Source organism: Schistocerca gregaria, chromosome 11 (genome assembly GCF_023897955.1).
Source record: "Schistocerca gregaria isolate iqSchGreg1 chromosome 11, iqSchGreg1.2, whole genome shotgun sequence".
NCBI classification, from domain to species: domain Eukaryota; kingdom Metazoa; phylum Arthropoda; class Insecta; order Orthoptera; family Acrididae; genus Schistocerca; species Schistocerca gregaria.
In genome coordinates, this window is record NC_064930.1 from 76,908,283 (window position 1) to 76,923,237 (window position 14,955).

Here is a 14,955-nt window from a genome sequence, read left to right on the forward strand (position 1 = left end):
TTAACGTAGTCATGCTTCTTTCGCAAGACGCTGTGGTTGCTGTAATTTCAAGACGCTACGGCAGTAATCTCACAGTCAGAGAAAACGCTTTTTAACGTATTGTTCATAATGGATTTAAGGAGATCCTGAGGCAGTAGACCTTTATTGTTACTGCTGTAAATAAACGTAAGTTCTTGTTTCAGTTTTCTACTGACAAAGAAAGTATTTTTCCAACTTCACGTATCGCAAATTGTTTGGCCTACTACAATCCGACAACTTTTTCTCATTTACAGGTTCTGCAAAATCTGTTTCATGAAAAGTTCTGGAATCTAGTTTCCATTTTTACTGCTATTGTGTGAATTATTTCGAATGCTAATCTTCTCAATTTCTGAACACTTGCTTCTGTTTCGTTAAAATTATTTTCAGATACTCCTGCTGAATTTATACGGCGCTTAGCTTCCACTATGCATTTCAGAATAATTGCGTCACATCATAGTCTTTCACCAGTCTTAACGCAGCTTTTAGTTTCCAACTTACAGCGCCTTATGTCCACAGTTTCACTATGTAAGACGTCAACAAGATCCTTGTATGCTGTAAAATCGAAATACAGTAGGAAAAAAAAAGTCTGATCAGCCAATATGCTCTTAATATTTAGCCCCATGGCTTGATGTATAGAATTATCATCCCACTCTTCATTGTTTTATCACATCATTAAATGCTGCTCTCAGGTCTGTATAGACAAGAATAATGGTTGGAACAATGCGCGATTGATAATTGCACCTTGTTTCAAAAAGAGTTGGTAGTTTAAATGCCCCTTCCCTCAGAAGATCATTTATTTTACTGGAACAGCTAAAGAGTGTGTGAAATCCTGACAGATTTTCCACAAAAATTTTTACTTGTTTCATCTGCTACGAGCATAGAGCACTAGGTTGAACTGGTGTGTGTGGCAGTGGGTAAACACACCACGAGGATACATTTATTCCGTAATAGGATGGACACCATAACTTGTCCCTTCCTTTGCACTGCAGCAGTCATATCTCTCAGATAATAATTTGTTTTTATCAATATTCCAACTGATTAGCACTTGCAACAAAACAGTGGCGACGCCATGTGCACTTCAGTGTTTGGATACGTCATACAATCTTACACGTCTCTCCTGTATTTATTCTGATTCGTTATTTGCAAAACGAAAAATTACCCCCATTTGACTTCTAGTTGTGGCATCCATTGTCGTGTCGGCTTATGATGATATAAAAGGTCTATGTTTAACCTCACTTGAAATTTATTCTGTAACAAACTTCGGTAATAGAAGCTATTAATTTACAGGGTGTTTCAAAAATAACCGGTATATTTGAAACGGCCATACGAGCAGCGATAGAAATACACCGTTTGTTGCAATATGCTTGGGACAACAGTACATTTTCAGGCGGACAAACTTTCGAAATTACAGTAGTTACAATTGTCAACAACAGATGGCGCTGCGGTCTGGGAAACTCTATAGTACGATATTTTCCACATATCCACCATGCGTAGCAATAACATGGCGTAATCTCTGAATGAAATTACTCGAAACCTTTGACAGCGTGTCTGGCGGAATGGCTCCACATGCAGATAAGATGTACTGCTTCAGCTGTTCAATTGTTTCTGGATTCTGGCGGTACACCTGGTCTTTCAAGTGTACCCACAGAAAGAAGTCACAGGGGTTCATGTCTGGCGAATAGGGAGGCCAATCCACGCCGCCTCCTGTATGTTTCGGATAGCCCAAAGCAATCACACCATCATCGAAATATTCATTCAGGAAATTAAAGACATCGGCCGTGCGATGTGGCCGGGCACCATCTTGCATAAACCACGAGGTGTTTGCAGTGTCGTCTAAGGCAGTTTGTACCGCCACAAATTCACGAAGAATGTCCAGATAGCGTGATGCAGTAATCGTTTCGGATCTGAAAAATGGGCCAATGATTCCTTTGGAAGAAATGGCGGCGCAGACCAGTACCTTTTGAGGATGCAGGGACGATGGGACTGCAACATGGGGCTTTTCGGTTCCCCATATGCGCCAGTTCTGTTTATTGACGAAGCCGTCCAGGTAAGAATAAGCTTCGTCAGTAAACCAAATGCTGCCCACATGCATATCGCCGTCATCAATCCTGTGCACTATATCGTTAGCGAATGTCTCTCGTGCAGCAATGGTAGCGGCGCTGAGGGGTTGCCGCGTTTGAATTTTGTACGGTTAGAGGTGTAAACTCTGGCGCATGAGACGATACGTGGACGTTGGCGTCGTTTGGACCGCAGCTGCAACACGGCGAACGGAAACCCGAGGCCGCTGTTGGATCACCTGCTGCACTAGCTGCACGTTGCCCTCTGTGGTTGCCATACGTTCATCTGTCACGTTCCCAGTCCGTTGAAATTTTTCAAACAGATCCTTTATTGTATCGCTTTTCGGTCCTTTGATTACATTAAACCTCCATTGAAAACTTCGTCTTGTTGCAACAACACTGTGTTCAACACCAGAAAAATTCTCTGTTCTAAGGAATAAACGATGTTGCCCACAGCACACTTGCACGTTGTGAACAGCACACGCTTACAGCAGAAAGGCGACGTACAGAATGGCGCACCCACAGACTGCGTTGTCTTCTATATCTTTCGCATCACTTGCAGCGCCATCTGTTGTTGAAAATTGTAACTACTGTAATTTCGAAAGTTTGTCCGCCTGAAAATGTACTGTTGTCCCAAGCATATTGCAACAAACGGTGTATTTCTGTCGCTGCTCGTTTAGTTTTTATTGCCGTTTCAAATATGCCGGTCATTTTTGAAACACCCTGTAAATTGCATGACAGAGGGAGTGCCTTTAAACACTGCATCGGATGCCAGATGATGTTTCATGTATGGTTCTTCTTCTTCTTCCAAAAATCCAAAGTTCTAAATAATTTCCTTTATTTAAGAAGAGCTTACTCAAGCCTTGCTAAAACGCAGATAGTCGAATACAGTTTCTTCATTATACTTCTGTTCCGACCAACCTTCTCGCTATGTTTCAAAGCTTCCAGGTGTGTTGCTTCTGAAAGAGCATGGTCAATTCTTCCTGTGCCTATATGATTCTGTTTAACAGCTGCTGTGGTATGTGAAATGGAACACCAATTTTTTTTTTTTTTTTTAGCTTTCGAAAGGAAATTTGGAGGACTTTCTTCGCCTGCTCTTCACTTACGCCGTCCAAATAATACACAGGAAAGCAAAAGACTTTGTACTTTTCAACGGTGTGAATCACGGTTTTGAATTGCACCATTGCGTTTGGAAACGTCTTACAAATTTTCCGGCTTTCGTTCTGTCACCAGCACTTTACCTTCCAAAGAAAGACGACATAAGACTGCAGGTTTTGTAATTAAAAATTCGAGTGGATCTTGTGATGATATAAACGCGTCCATGGCAATTTGAGGTACTCAGCAGTATTATGAGTTACGAGATAATGATTTAAATATTAGACAACGTACAGTTTTCCTTTCTACAACACAATGACAAGACAAATTGACCATGGCACCTTCACGTGGCAGGGCACACCGAAATATGCTTCAGTAATCAGTTTACCACTACCACTGCTTACTACATTTTAACTACAAAATTCATCTTCCAGGTTTCACCATAAGTATGTCCATTACTAATGATACGAAAACCTAGACACGGGAACACGAACAATGAAAATTACTTAGGCTACTTTCTCTCAAGTTGTAACATCATCCAGTGAAGTATTCACACTTATTTTCTATGAATTATGAATGTCTTCTTGTACTCTGTGTTTTAAATAAACACTGAAATTCAGTGTTAATGGTTTCTCATTCAGCCCGGCTCGGTGCCAGACGTTGCGAAGCAGCGCTGCCTGTTTGGGGACTCCTGACTGAATTGCCTTTCCGCTTAGGCGCGTACTTTGTTAATTATTGCTATTCTGATCAGATGAAGCGCCATCTGTCGGACATTTGTTGAACGTTTGTATTTGTTTGGTTCTAATAAAACCCCATGCCTTTCCAAGCATGTGTGTCAATTTGTACCTCTCTATCTACATTATTGCGTGATTTATTCAGTTTTCAAATTTATACTGACCTTTTGATCACCTGGTATATTTACTGCACATTTTGTTCATAATACACTCAACACAGTGAAGAGGAGTCCTTTTCAGTTGAACGAAGAATTCTTTTTCCCAAACTGAACGACACACTTGTAGACTTCTGTTCCCGCGTGTCCTGCTTTGAATATCTAATTTTCTAGAATGAGATTTTCACTCTGCAGCGGAGTGTGCGCTGATATGAAACTTCCTGGCAGATTAAAACTGTGTGCCCGACCGAGACTCGAACTCGGGACCTTTGCCTTTCGCGGGCAAGTGCTCTACCAACTGAGCTACCCAAGCACGACTCACGCCCCGTCCTCACAGCTTTACTTCTGCCAGTACCTCGTCTCCTACCTTCCAAACTTTACAGAAGCTCTCCTGCGAACCTTACAGAAGTAGCACTCCTGAAAGAAAGGATGCTCAGATGGTAGAGCATTTGCCCGCGAAAGGCAAAGGTCCCGAGTTCGAGTCTCGGTCGGGCACACAGTTTTAATCTGCCAGGAAGTTTCATCTAATTTTCTGATCGTGGGTTTTGCCACAGGCCTATCCATTTTGAACACACTACTTCCACAAAGAAATGAGTTCTAAAACGTAAAATATACGATGGCCTACGACAGAGTGTTGAACCTGTTCCCGAAACGAACGAAACAATGTTTTTGTTGCATGGAGAGTAGAGGTACACCATGTTCACAAAAGGCTGCATTCCAGCAACCACCGCGTCTTGCGGAAGAAGCATGACAAGATCAAAACGCCTTAACAAGCCGCACATGGTCACGCACAGCTCGTGCGACACACACACGTTTTTACATATAGGTGGCAACAGCCTTGCCGCAGTGCATACACCGGTTACCGTGAGATCACCGAAGTTAAGCGCTGTCGGGTGTGGCCGGCACTTGGATGGGTGACCATCCACCTGCCATGCGCTGTTGCCATTTTCCGGGGAGCACTGAGCCTCGTGATGCCAATTGAGGAGCTACTCGACCGAATAGTAGCGGCTCCGGTCAAAGACAACCATCAAAACGACCGGGAGAGCGGTGTGCTGACCACACGCTCCTATCCGCATCCTCCACTGAGGATGACACGGCGGTCGGATGGTCCCGGTGGGCCAATCGTGGCCTGAAGACGGAGTGCTTACATACAGGTATCAATTTATGCCTAAGCAAGGCTCCAATCGGAAATGACAGTTTCATGTTGAGTGTGCTTTTTTGCTCCCATTCTGTATCATAGACAATTCCAAATTGAAAAGGGCCGATAATAAAACTTATATTTTGGCAATAAAAAAAAAACGACGATCATTTCGCAATGGCTGCAACTCAAGGTTCTGTGTCGGCCCGCACAGCTTGGCAGCGATCGACGCGAAACATTAACTGGCCGAAGTCGACCAATGAGCCAGAACTAGCCAGGTTTTGCTGATCTCTTTGTTAAGGGGGGTAGGACGTCAAACGGCCCGTCTTGGAGCAGGAGAGGATTCACAGGACACTTTTACAAGTAAACTCATAAAACTTTGTCAGCATCACCAGGAAGGATTTAGGAATCACACTCACAGCAGTGGAAGTTCGAAAACATAACAAAATAATTTTCTTTTGTTACGTGCGAAATTTCATTATTTTTTTTCACTTACTAATGGCTGCATTTGTTACTGTAGGTACACTTTTCTTCATAAGTTAGAGAGATTCTTCGATCAATTTTGCACAGCACACATACCATACTTACAGGTGTATGCAGCTCTAGAAATCATTTACTTTATGAAAAAAATAAATGAGCTGTTATATTTAAAACTTCATGTTTAATTACCTCAATTTTTACGACAGTTTTTACTATAGATGTCGAAAATTCTGGAGTTTTATACACCTGTAAGTATGGTATGTGTGCTGTGCAAAATTGATCGAAGAATCTCTCTAACTTATGAAGCAAAGTGTACCTACAGTAACAAATGCAGCCATTAGTAAGTGAAAAAAAATAATGAAATTTCGCACGTAACAAAAGAAAATTATTTTGTTATGTTTTCGAACTTCCACTGCTGTGACTGTGAATCCTAAATCCTTCCTGGTGATGCTGAAAAAGTTTTATGAGTTTACTTGTAAAAGTGTCCTGTGAATCCTCTCCTGCTCCAAGACGGCCTGTTTGACTTCCTACCCCCCCCCCCCCTTTCCCCCTTATTAGACGGCACACAGCACACTTCTGCTTCTGACGTCACATCCCTCTGACCCTGAGAGTTTCAAGTCGCATCCCATGCGCACCCTAGCATGCAGAACGTGATCTGCGTCGTAAAATTTGGTACTCGAAGGTTAAAAGCTATGTTACTGTGCCTCATGTTCAAAATCGGTACATTTGTCATGCGGTTATATGGTTGCACCGTACCCGGAACAAAACGGGGAAATTCCGTATCGTTCCGACTACAACCGTACGTTTGGCAACCCAAAGTGTACCGTAGTAACACAGTCTAACATAACAGTCGCGACACTCACTGCTGCAAAAGTATTTGCCGTTTGACAGATGGAGCGACACTAGCGCTCCAAGCGGCAGGTGAGGTGAACGTCGGACGCGTCGTAAGCATAATGTTTGTTTGCATCCATTTCCTACGTAATTTCCGAATTATTCGAGTTATTTTCTTGCCTCCAAGAGTTTGTGTAGCATCAGAAGGCATAAATGATTCTAAAATACGCCTAAGTATGGACAAATACCATGAATAGAGTGGCAAGCTACACAACACATTCGTGAAGAAACACTTGTGAAATGGGACAGAATTGCAGCTTACCACGTTGATATCAAAAGAATATAAACACGCAGATTCACACATAAGAAGCACAGACATGTACCTCTACATGCAAAAGCGTTCTGTAGGCCTACTGTGTGTGTCACTGTCACCTGTTGCCACAAGTACATCCTTCTTCTCTATATTATTCTAAGTGGGACAAGCAACTGCCAAATAGTGGGAGACATATGCTGAAAACATTATAATGAGCTGATTGCATTACATTTCACGAAAAACCAAATATTTGAATAATTTTCAAACAATCTGTCTGTAGGCACTTTCCCTGTCCCGTGATAGTTTCGCTTCTGCGAATTCTGACACTTCACACACTTTTGTAAGACACGAACAGCTGCACTTAACCACTTCATCGCGAAAGCAGGTTTGTGTCATCGCCAAAGCAGGTTTGTGTTGACGATTCACACGAATCTGGCACTGATACATGGAGAGTCGAACTGGCTGCTTCTGTGTCATAGGACTGTTTTACAGCTTTAGATTGACTATCGAATGTTTGTGGCAGTTTCCTCTTCATCGTCAGTTGAGGGGGCTTATTTGGAATGTCAAACAGTGTGGGTACTACATTCCAAACGAGTTTGTTATTGTCTGCGTTTATGAACTGGTTTTGTCGAAATGTAGCGAACACCTAATATTATTATACAGGTAAACTGGGTCTTTCTTCATAAGGTCTTCTCGTCTGGTATTAACTAGCCATTTTCTGCTCCTAAAACGAAACATACATCATTTATACACATATAGTTTGCAAGTGAATCCTGACAATACAGTTTAGTAACATGATGGTATATACCTCACAGGATGTTTAGGAAACCTAAAAAAAGATAGCTGTGGTGTCTTCTTCCTGTTGTTGCTGCAATTTGTTGCGCTACAAACGCTCCCGGTGGTAAAAACCATTGTATAAATCAAAATAAACAATCACTATTTACTTTCACGATCGCGCCGAACTCACAGTTCAACCTACCGGCCGCTTGGGGCGCTGCTGGGAACAAAATAGAGGCGAAGTGTCGTGGCTGCTAATGTTAGACTGTGCTAGTAAGTGGAAGAGAGCGTTACCTGTAAGCGACGGTGTTGTTCGCGGCGGCACCGCATGATGGCGGCGCGGCGCCACCTCCGCCTCGGCTGCCCCGCGCTGCTGACAGGATTCTGCAAAAAGAAAGAAAAAAGAATAACTCACACAATAACTTCAAGGTTTCTTTCCCTAGTGACGCTGCAGCAACTGTGTCGGGAGCTTAACGAGACATAAGTGTGGTTACCGCGACGGTAAAAAAAGAAACGTTCGTATGCCATTGTTGGGCTTCTAACAACCCGACCACAACAAAGGTCAGCATTTTAATAACGATTGTGATGTTGCTTACGCTGCTAAATACTGCATTTTCGGGCAAACAACAGGCATATTATGTGGCAGGTGTCGTTAGAGGACAGTTAATAGTCATTTCAGGTAATAATGAAAAAAACTAGGCACTCATCTTTTTTTGTTTCCCACGCGGTCTCGTCGTAAAATCATGGCTCAATCGTTGAAAATCTAGGTGGTTATGATTCCAAGCCAAGACGCCTAAGTTTTATTCTGCTATATTCAAAAGTTTTGTAGATGCGCTTCACAAACCATTCTTGGAGATTACACTTTTACTGGACAATGGTGATGTAAAAAAATAACCAGCACTCAGAATTTAAGTTACACTTCCTTTTAATTGCAATATCACGTAAACACAAAACATCACTTCACAATACAAAACATACTTGAAAACATCTTCCTCACAGTCACTGTTAAAGTTCACATTTTATAAGCTGACGACAATATTCGTCTTTCCAACATGACGTCCACGATTTGACTTTTTCAAGGTCTGACTCTAACAACTCAACAACTAACTATAACCAAAAAATCACAGTTACAAGTACGTCTATAGTGACAAAAGATAGAACACACATAAGAATAATATCATTGCAATATAAACATATCGATGTATCGGAAATGAATGTTGTCTCAGAAACATGTTACGTAGTTAATAGAAATACAGTAGAATATTACTGGTATCGAGAGGTTCAGGTGAGGTACCATAATGGTTACGCAATTCAAGTACCATTACAGGCTGAATGTCTCATTCGGGTATGGCTGTCAAGTGCAAGTCTTATTTCATTCGGCGCAACATTGGGCGATTTGCGGCCGATGTTAAAGATGATGTCAACACAATACGCAGTCCACAAGTGGAGAAAATCTCCGATGCGGTCGGGAAATCGAACCCGGGTCCAGTGCATGCAAAGCGAGCACGTTACCAACCAGCTAAGCGGGCTGACACCATAGCCGTGCGAACTCATGATAAATATACAGGCTGTTACAAAAAGGTACGGCCAAACTTTCAGGAAACATTCCTCACACACAAAGAAAGAAAATATGTTATGTGGACATGCGTCCGGCAACACTTACTTTCCACGTTAGAGCTCATTTTATTACTTCTCTTCAAATCACATTAATCTTGGAATGGAAACACACAGCAACAGAACGTACCAGCGTGACTTCAAACACTTTGCTACAGGAAATGTTCAAAATGTCCTCCGTTAGCGAGGATACGTGCATCCACCCTCCGTCGCACGGAATCCCTGATACGCTGATGCAGCCCTGGAGAACGGCGTATTGTATCACAGCCGTCCACAATACGAGCACGAAGAGTCTCTACATTTGGTACTGGGGTTGCGTAGACGAGAGCTTCCAGATGCCCCCATAAATGAAAGTCGAGAGGGTTGAGGTGAGGAGAGCGTGGAGGCCACGGAATTGGTCCGCCTCTACCAATCCGTCGGTCACCGAATCTGTTGTTGAGAAGCGTACCAACACTTGGACTGAAATGTGCAGGAGCTCCATGGTGCATGAACCACATGTTGTGTCGTACTTGTATAGGCACATGCTCTAGCAGCACAGGTAGAGTATCCCGTATGAAATCGTGATAACGTGCTCCATTGAGCGTAGGTGGAAAAACGTGGGGCCCAACTGATACATCACCGACAATACCTGCCCAAACGTTCACAGAAAATCTGTGTTGATGACGTGATTGCACAATTGCGTGCGGATTCTCGTCAGCCCACACATGTCGATTGTGAAAATTTAGAATTTGATCACGTTGGAATGAAGCCTCACCCGTAAAGAGAACATTTGCACTGAAATGAGGATTGACACATTGTCGGATGAACCATTCGCAGAAGTGTACCCGTGGAGGCCAATCAGCTGCTGATAGTGCCTGCACACGCTGTACACGGTACGGAAACAACTGGTTCTCCCGTAGCACTCTCCATACAGTGACGTGGCCAACGTTACCTCGTACAGCAGCAACTTCTCTGACGCTGACATTAGGGTTATCGTCAACTGCACGAAGAATTGCCTCGTCCATTGCAGGTGTCCTCGTCGTTCTAGGTCTTCCCCAGTCGCGAGTCACAGGCTGGAATGTTCCGTGCTCCCTAAGACGCCGATCAATTGCTTCGAACGTCTTCCTGTCGGGACACCTCCGTTCTGGAAATCTGTCTCGATACAAACGTACCGCGCCACGGCTATTGCCCCGTGCTAATCCGTACATCAAAGAGGCATCTGCCAACTCCGCATTTGTAAACATTGCACTGACCGCAAAACCACGTTCGCGATGAACACTAACCTGTTGATGCTACGTACTGATGTGCTCGATGCTAGTACTGTAGAGCAATGAGTCGCCTGTCAACACAAGCACCGAAGTCAACATTACCTTCCTTCAATTGGGCCAACTGGCGGTGAGTCGAGGAAGTACAGTACATACTGACGAAACTAAAATGAGCTCTGACATGGAAAGTAAGCGTTTCCGGACACATGTCCACATAACGTCTTTTCTTTGTTTGCGTGTGAGGAACGTTTCCTGAAAGTTTAGCCGTACCTTTTTGTAACACCCTGTATAACAGTTGCAGACTTCGCCGACGGTGCCTGTCCATCGCAGCTGGGGAGAAGTCTGACAAAGTTGGTCTGCCAAATATACAGACTTATTCTGAATGATGGACCCATTTTCAAAACTTCGTATTTATTGAAGTACAAATCCAAGATGAACAACCTTTGTATTAATGAAAAGAGGAACTTTCAATTTTTTTTCATATTGTTTGATATTATTTTAATAATTTGTAATCAATTAGTTTTTAATAATTAGAAATGTGATAAATGTTGTACATGTTCAATGTGGGCACCCTTGGCTGCATGGTAAACATCGACACAGTAGCCAAACTCGTCCCACACATGCGAAAGCGTGTCTCCTGTTAGTAAGTCCATCCGGAGGTCGTTCTGAGTGATTCGCAGGGATGGGGCGTAAACAGCTTCCTTCACGTAACCCCGTAAGAAATAGCCGCAGAGTGTGGGATCAGGAGACCTCGGTGGCCACAACTGCAGAGCCGGGTCCTCCAGTCCACTGCGACCAATCCAGTGCTGAGGCAGGGAGTCGTTCAAAAAGCCTCTTACTCGAACGTGGCTACACTGAGTCACAGCTCCAGAGATTGCGCCAAAGAGTGTTATTCCGCCACCTCCTCTGGCAGTTGTAGTTCAGAAGTTGCCGTAGACTGTAGTAGTTGAGAGGTTGCCGTGGGCAGTGCTTGTTGAGAGCATGTCGTGTGCAGTTGTTCTGTTAGGCGAGACAGCAGATGCTGTCAATATACACTCCTGGAAATTGAAAAAAGAACACCGTGAATTCATTGTCCCAGGAAGGGGAAACTTTATTGACATATTCCTGGGGTCAGATACATCACATGATCACACTGACAGAACCACAGGCACATAGACACAGGCAACAGAGCATGCACAATGTCGGCACTAGTACAGTGTATATCCACGTCTCGCAGCAATGCAGGCTGCTATTCTCCCATGGAGACGATCGTAGAGATGCTGGATGTAGCCCTGTGGAACGGCTTGCCATGCCATTTCCACCTGGCGCCTCAGTTGGACCAGCGTTCGTGCTGGACGTGCAGACCGCGTGAGACGACGCTTCATCCAGTCCCAAACTTGCTCAATGGGGGACAGATCCGGAGATCTTGCTGGCCAGGGTAGTTGACTTACACCTTCTAGAGCACGTTGGGTGGCACGGGATACATGCGGACGTGCATTGTCCTGTTGGAACAGCAAGTTCCCTTGCCGGTCTAGGAATGGTAGAACGATGGATTCGATGACGGTTTGGATGTACCGTGCACTATTCAGTGTCCCCTCGACGATCACCAGAGGTGTACGGCCAGTGTAGGAGATCGCTCCCCACACCACGATGCCGGGAGTTGGCCCTGTGTGCCTCGGTCGTATGCAGTCCTGATTGTGGCGCTCACCTGCACGTCGCCAAACACGCATACGACCATCATTGGCACCGAGGCAGAAGCGACTCTCATCGCTGAAGACGACACGTCTCCATTCGTCCCTCCATTCACGCCTGTCGCGACACCACTGGAGGCGGGCTGCACGATGTTGGGGCGTGAGCGGAAGACGGCCTAACGGTGTGTGGGACCGTAGCCCAGCTTCATGGAGACGGTTGCGAATGGTCCTCGCCGATACCCCAGGAGCAACAGTGTCCCTAATTTGCTGGGAAGTGGCGGTGCGGTCCCCTACGGCACTGCGTAGGATCCTACGGTCTCGGCGTGCGTCCGTGCGTCGCTGCGGTCCGGTCCCAGGTCGACGGGCACGTGCACCTTCCGCCGACCACTGGCGACAACATCGATGTACTGTGGAGACCTCACGCCCCACGTGTTGAGCAATTCGGCGGTACGTCCACCCGGCCTCCCGCATGCCCACTATACGCCCTCGCTCAAAGTCCGTCAACTGCACATACGGTTCACGTCCACGCTGTCGCGGCATGCTAGCAGTGTTAAAGACTGCGATGGAGCTCCGTATGCCACGGCAAACTGGCTGACACTGACGGCGGCGGTGCACAAATGCTGCGCAGCTAGCGCCATTCGACGGCCAACACCGCGGTTCCTGGTGTGTCCGCTGTGCCGTGCGTGTGATCATTGCTTGTACAGCCCTCTCGCAGTGTCCGGAGCAAGTATGGTGGGTCTGACACACCGGTGTCAATGTGTTCTTTTTTCCATTTCCAGGAGTGTATATGAAGGTAACAGAAAATTTTTCATTTCAGATTCCCTAAATAACAATGCCTCTTGGTCACAGGTTCAGTCAACAAAGCATCTGGCTTGTGTTCAAGTATTAGTGTGTAATTCTGGTTTCTATGTGCAATCATACTATTTCTGCTTTCTTTTAATTACTTCATTGTAAATGGCGTTTAAAGCATCTTGTCGTATTGAGGAAGAACCCTGCCAGATGTGTACATTGATTCACATTTCCACACACAGAACAGTTACACTTGTGCTTTGTTGTTTCTTAGCTTTTATAGTTGCTGGGGACTTTATTAATTAATTGTGTTAACGGAAATTTCCTTTCATTCTTTGTTGTTATTCTATGCAGTCAGACTGCGTGCTAATACCACTCAGGGCCAACCGGTTACGAGACTTCGTAACCAGACATACAGCTACTAAAACTAAAAATACTTACATTTTATTTAATTAAGCCCCTGTCCAATACATCACGGTGCCAACGGGGCGAAGCTCCATCCTGTTGGAATATGAAGTCCTGGGAGTGTTCCATAACTGGAGGGGACAGCCACCGTTCCAACATGTCCATGTACGTGATTGCCGTTACACTTCTTTCCGCATAGAAAAAATCGTACGTTCACCATTCTACGGGATGTGACACAGAAGACGTTGATCTTTGGTGAGTCTCTTTCGTGTTACTATGGTCAATGCGGATTTTCCAAACCTTGTATATGGTCTTGTGTCTGTTGGCTGTTCCATTAAGGTGGAACGTCACTTCGTTGCTAAAGATTTCACGCTGTAGAAATGCGTCACCCTCCATCTTCGCTAGCACATAACCACAAAAATGCGAGACGGTTCTCTTTTTCATTGGGGTTGAGAGCCTGCATAGGGTGTAATCGGCAGGGCTTGTACAGCAAACGCCGACTCATATCTCTCCATACCGTTGGTTGGGGTATCCCGAGTTCTCTAGCAAGACTCAAGTTTCACACGGAATTTGCAGTCTCCCCTCCACAACGGCCACAGGCCGGTCACGTGATTCCACCTCCACAAGGACAGGAGGCGGGGCGTGACTGCCAGCGCTCCTGGTTTCACCTGAGTGTACTATTGCCTTTCCCGCCAGAAAACAAACACACTCTCGCGTGCTTTGTGTCTGTAAGCAAAACCAGCAAAGTGCACTACAGCCAGATTGCACAGATTCTTTTCAGGTTTTTACTACAAGTTGTTTAAAAACGTACAGCCCAGAAGATTAAGTGACTTAAAAAAAGTTTGCACTCTTTTTCCGTTTTGTTTCTCAAAGTAAATATTTTTCTTATTAACTTTCGTGTGTAGAGAACATGAGTTTCTACTGTGATGTTTTTATTGGTCAAAATAAAATGTCTGTGACCAAATTGCCGAAGGAGTCGGCTTTAATTTCGTGTACGGCAATTAAAAAGATTAAGTTCGTGAAATTTCCACTTTAACGTGCTGTAACGAGCTGGCTATTTCTTTGTAAATAAACATTTAGCAGATGCAAACAGTTCATTGTTCGTTTCGTTTCTTTATTAAAGTTGCTCTCTGCTGGTGTTCTTGTTAGATATTATTCCGCACACTTCAAGCTCTATGTTCATAATATATCCGTGTCTTAGGCTGATATAACATTTAATGCATAGTTTGGCAATACATGGGATATGACTTTTCAGAGTTTTACAGTCGGCTGAAGAATGAGTTTGCAACATTTTGTCCAGTAGCTGCTCAAATAGGATACAATAATTATTGAACTGTCAGTATTTTCTAGACAGTCGTCCTCAGAAAACTGCTGAATGCTTTTAAAGCTTTGTACAATAACCACATATATTTGCTGCCATCACAAACTCTGTTGCCATTATTATGAATTACCTTATCTACCTACTGCATATCCGACATATGTGTGTGTTATTAGCTTCGGAAACTTGTTCTTTTGAATAACATTGCCCAGAAGGTATGTTTCTAGTACACACTTTTATTTATCTAAATACATTGAAAATGACTTGTAAGCAACATGTTCAAAAGTTGTAGACTTTGACAAGTTTAATTTCAGTTA

At 44.2% G+C, this 14,955-nt stretch overlaps 1 protein-coding gene across 1 annotated transcript in view; it reads right to left on the reverse strand.

The window, feature by feature from the left end:
* Positions 1-7,888: 7,888 nt before the first annotated feature.
* The window catches only part of LOC126295031 (uncharacterized), a 160,489-nt gene continuing 153,422 nt past the window's right edge, over positions 7,889-14,955 (reverse strand). The window contains exon 3 of the mRNA XM_049987281.1: positions 7,889-7,982. Within this exon, the coding sequence (XP_049843238.1) occupies positions 7,889-7,982 (94 nt within the window). The remainder of the gene's footprint in view (positions 7,983-14,955) is intronic.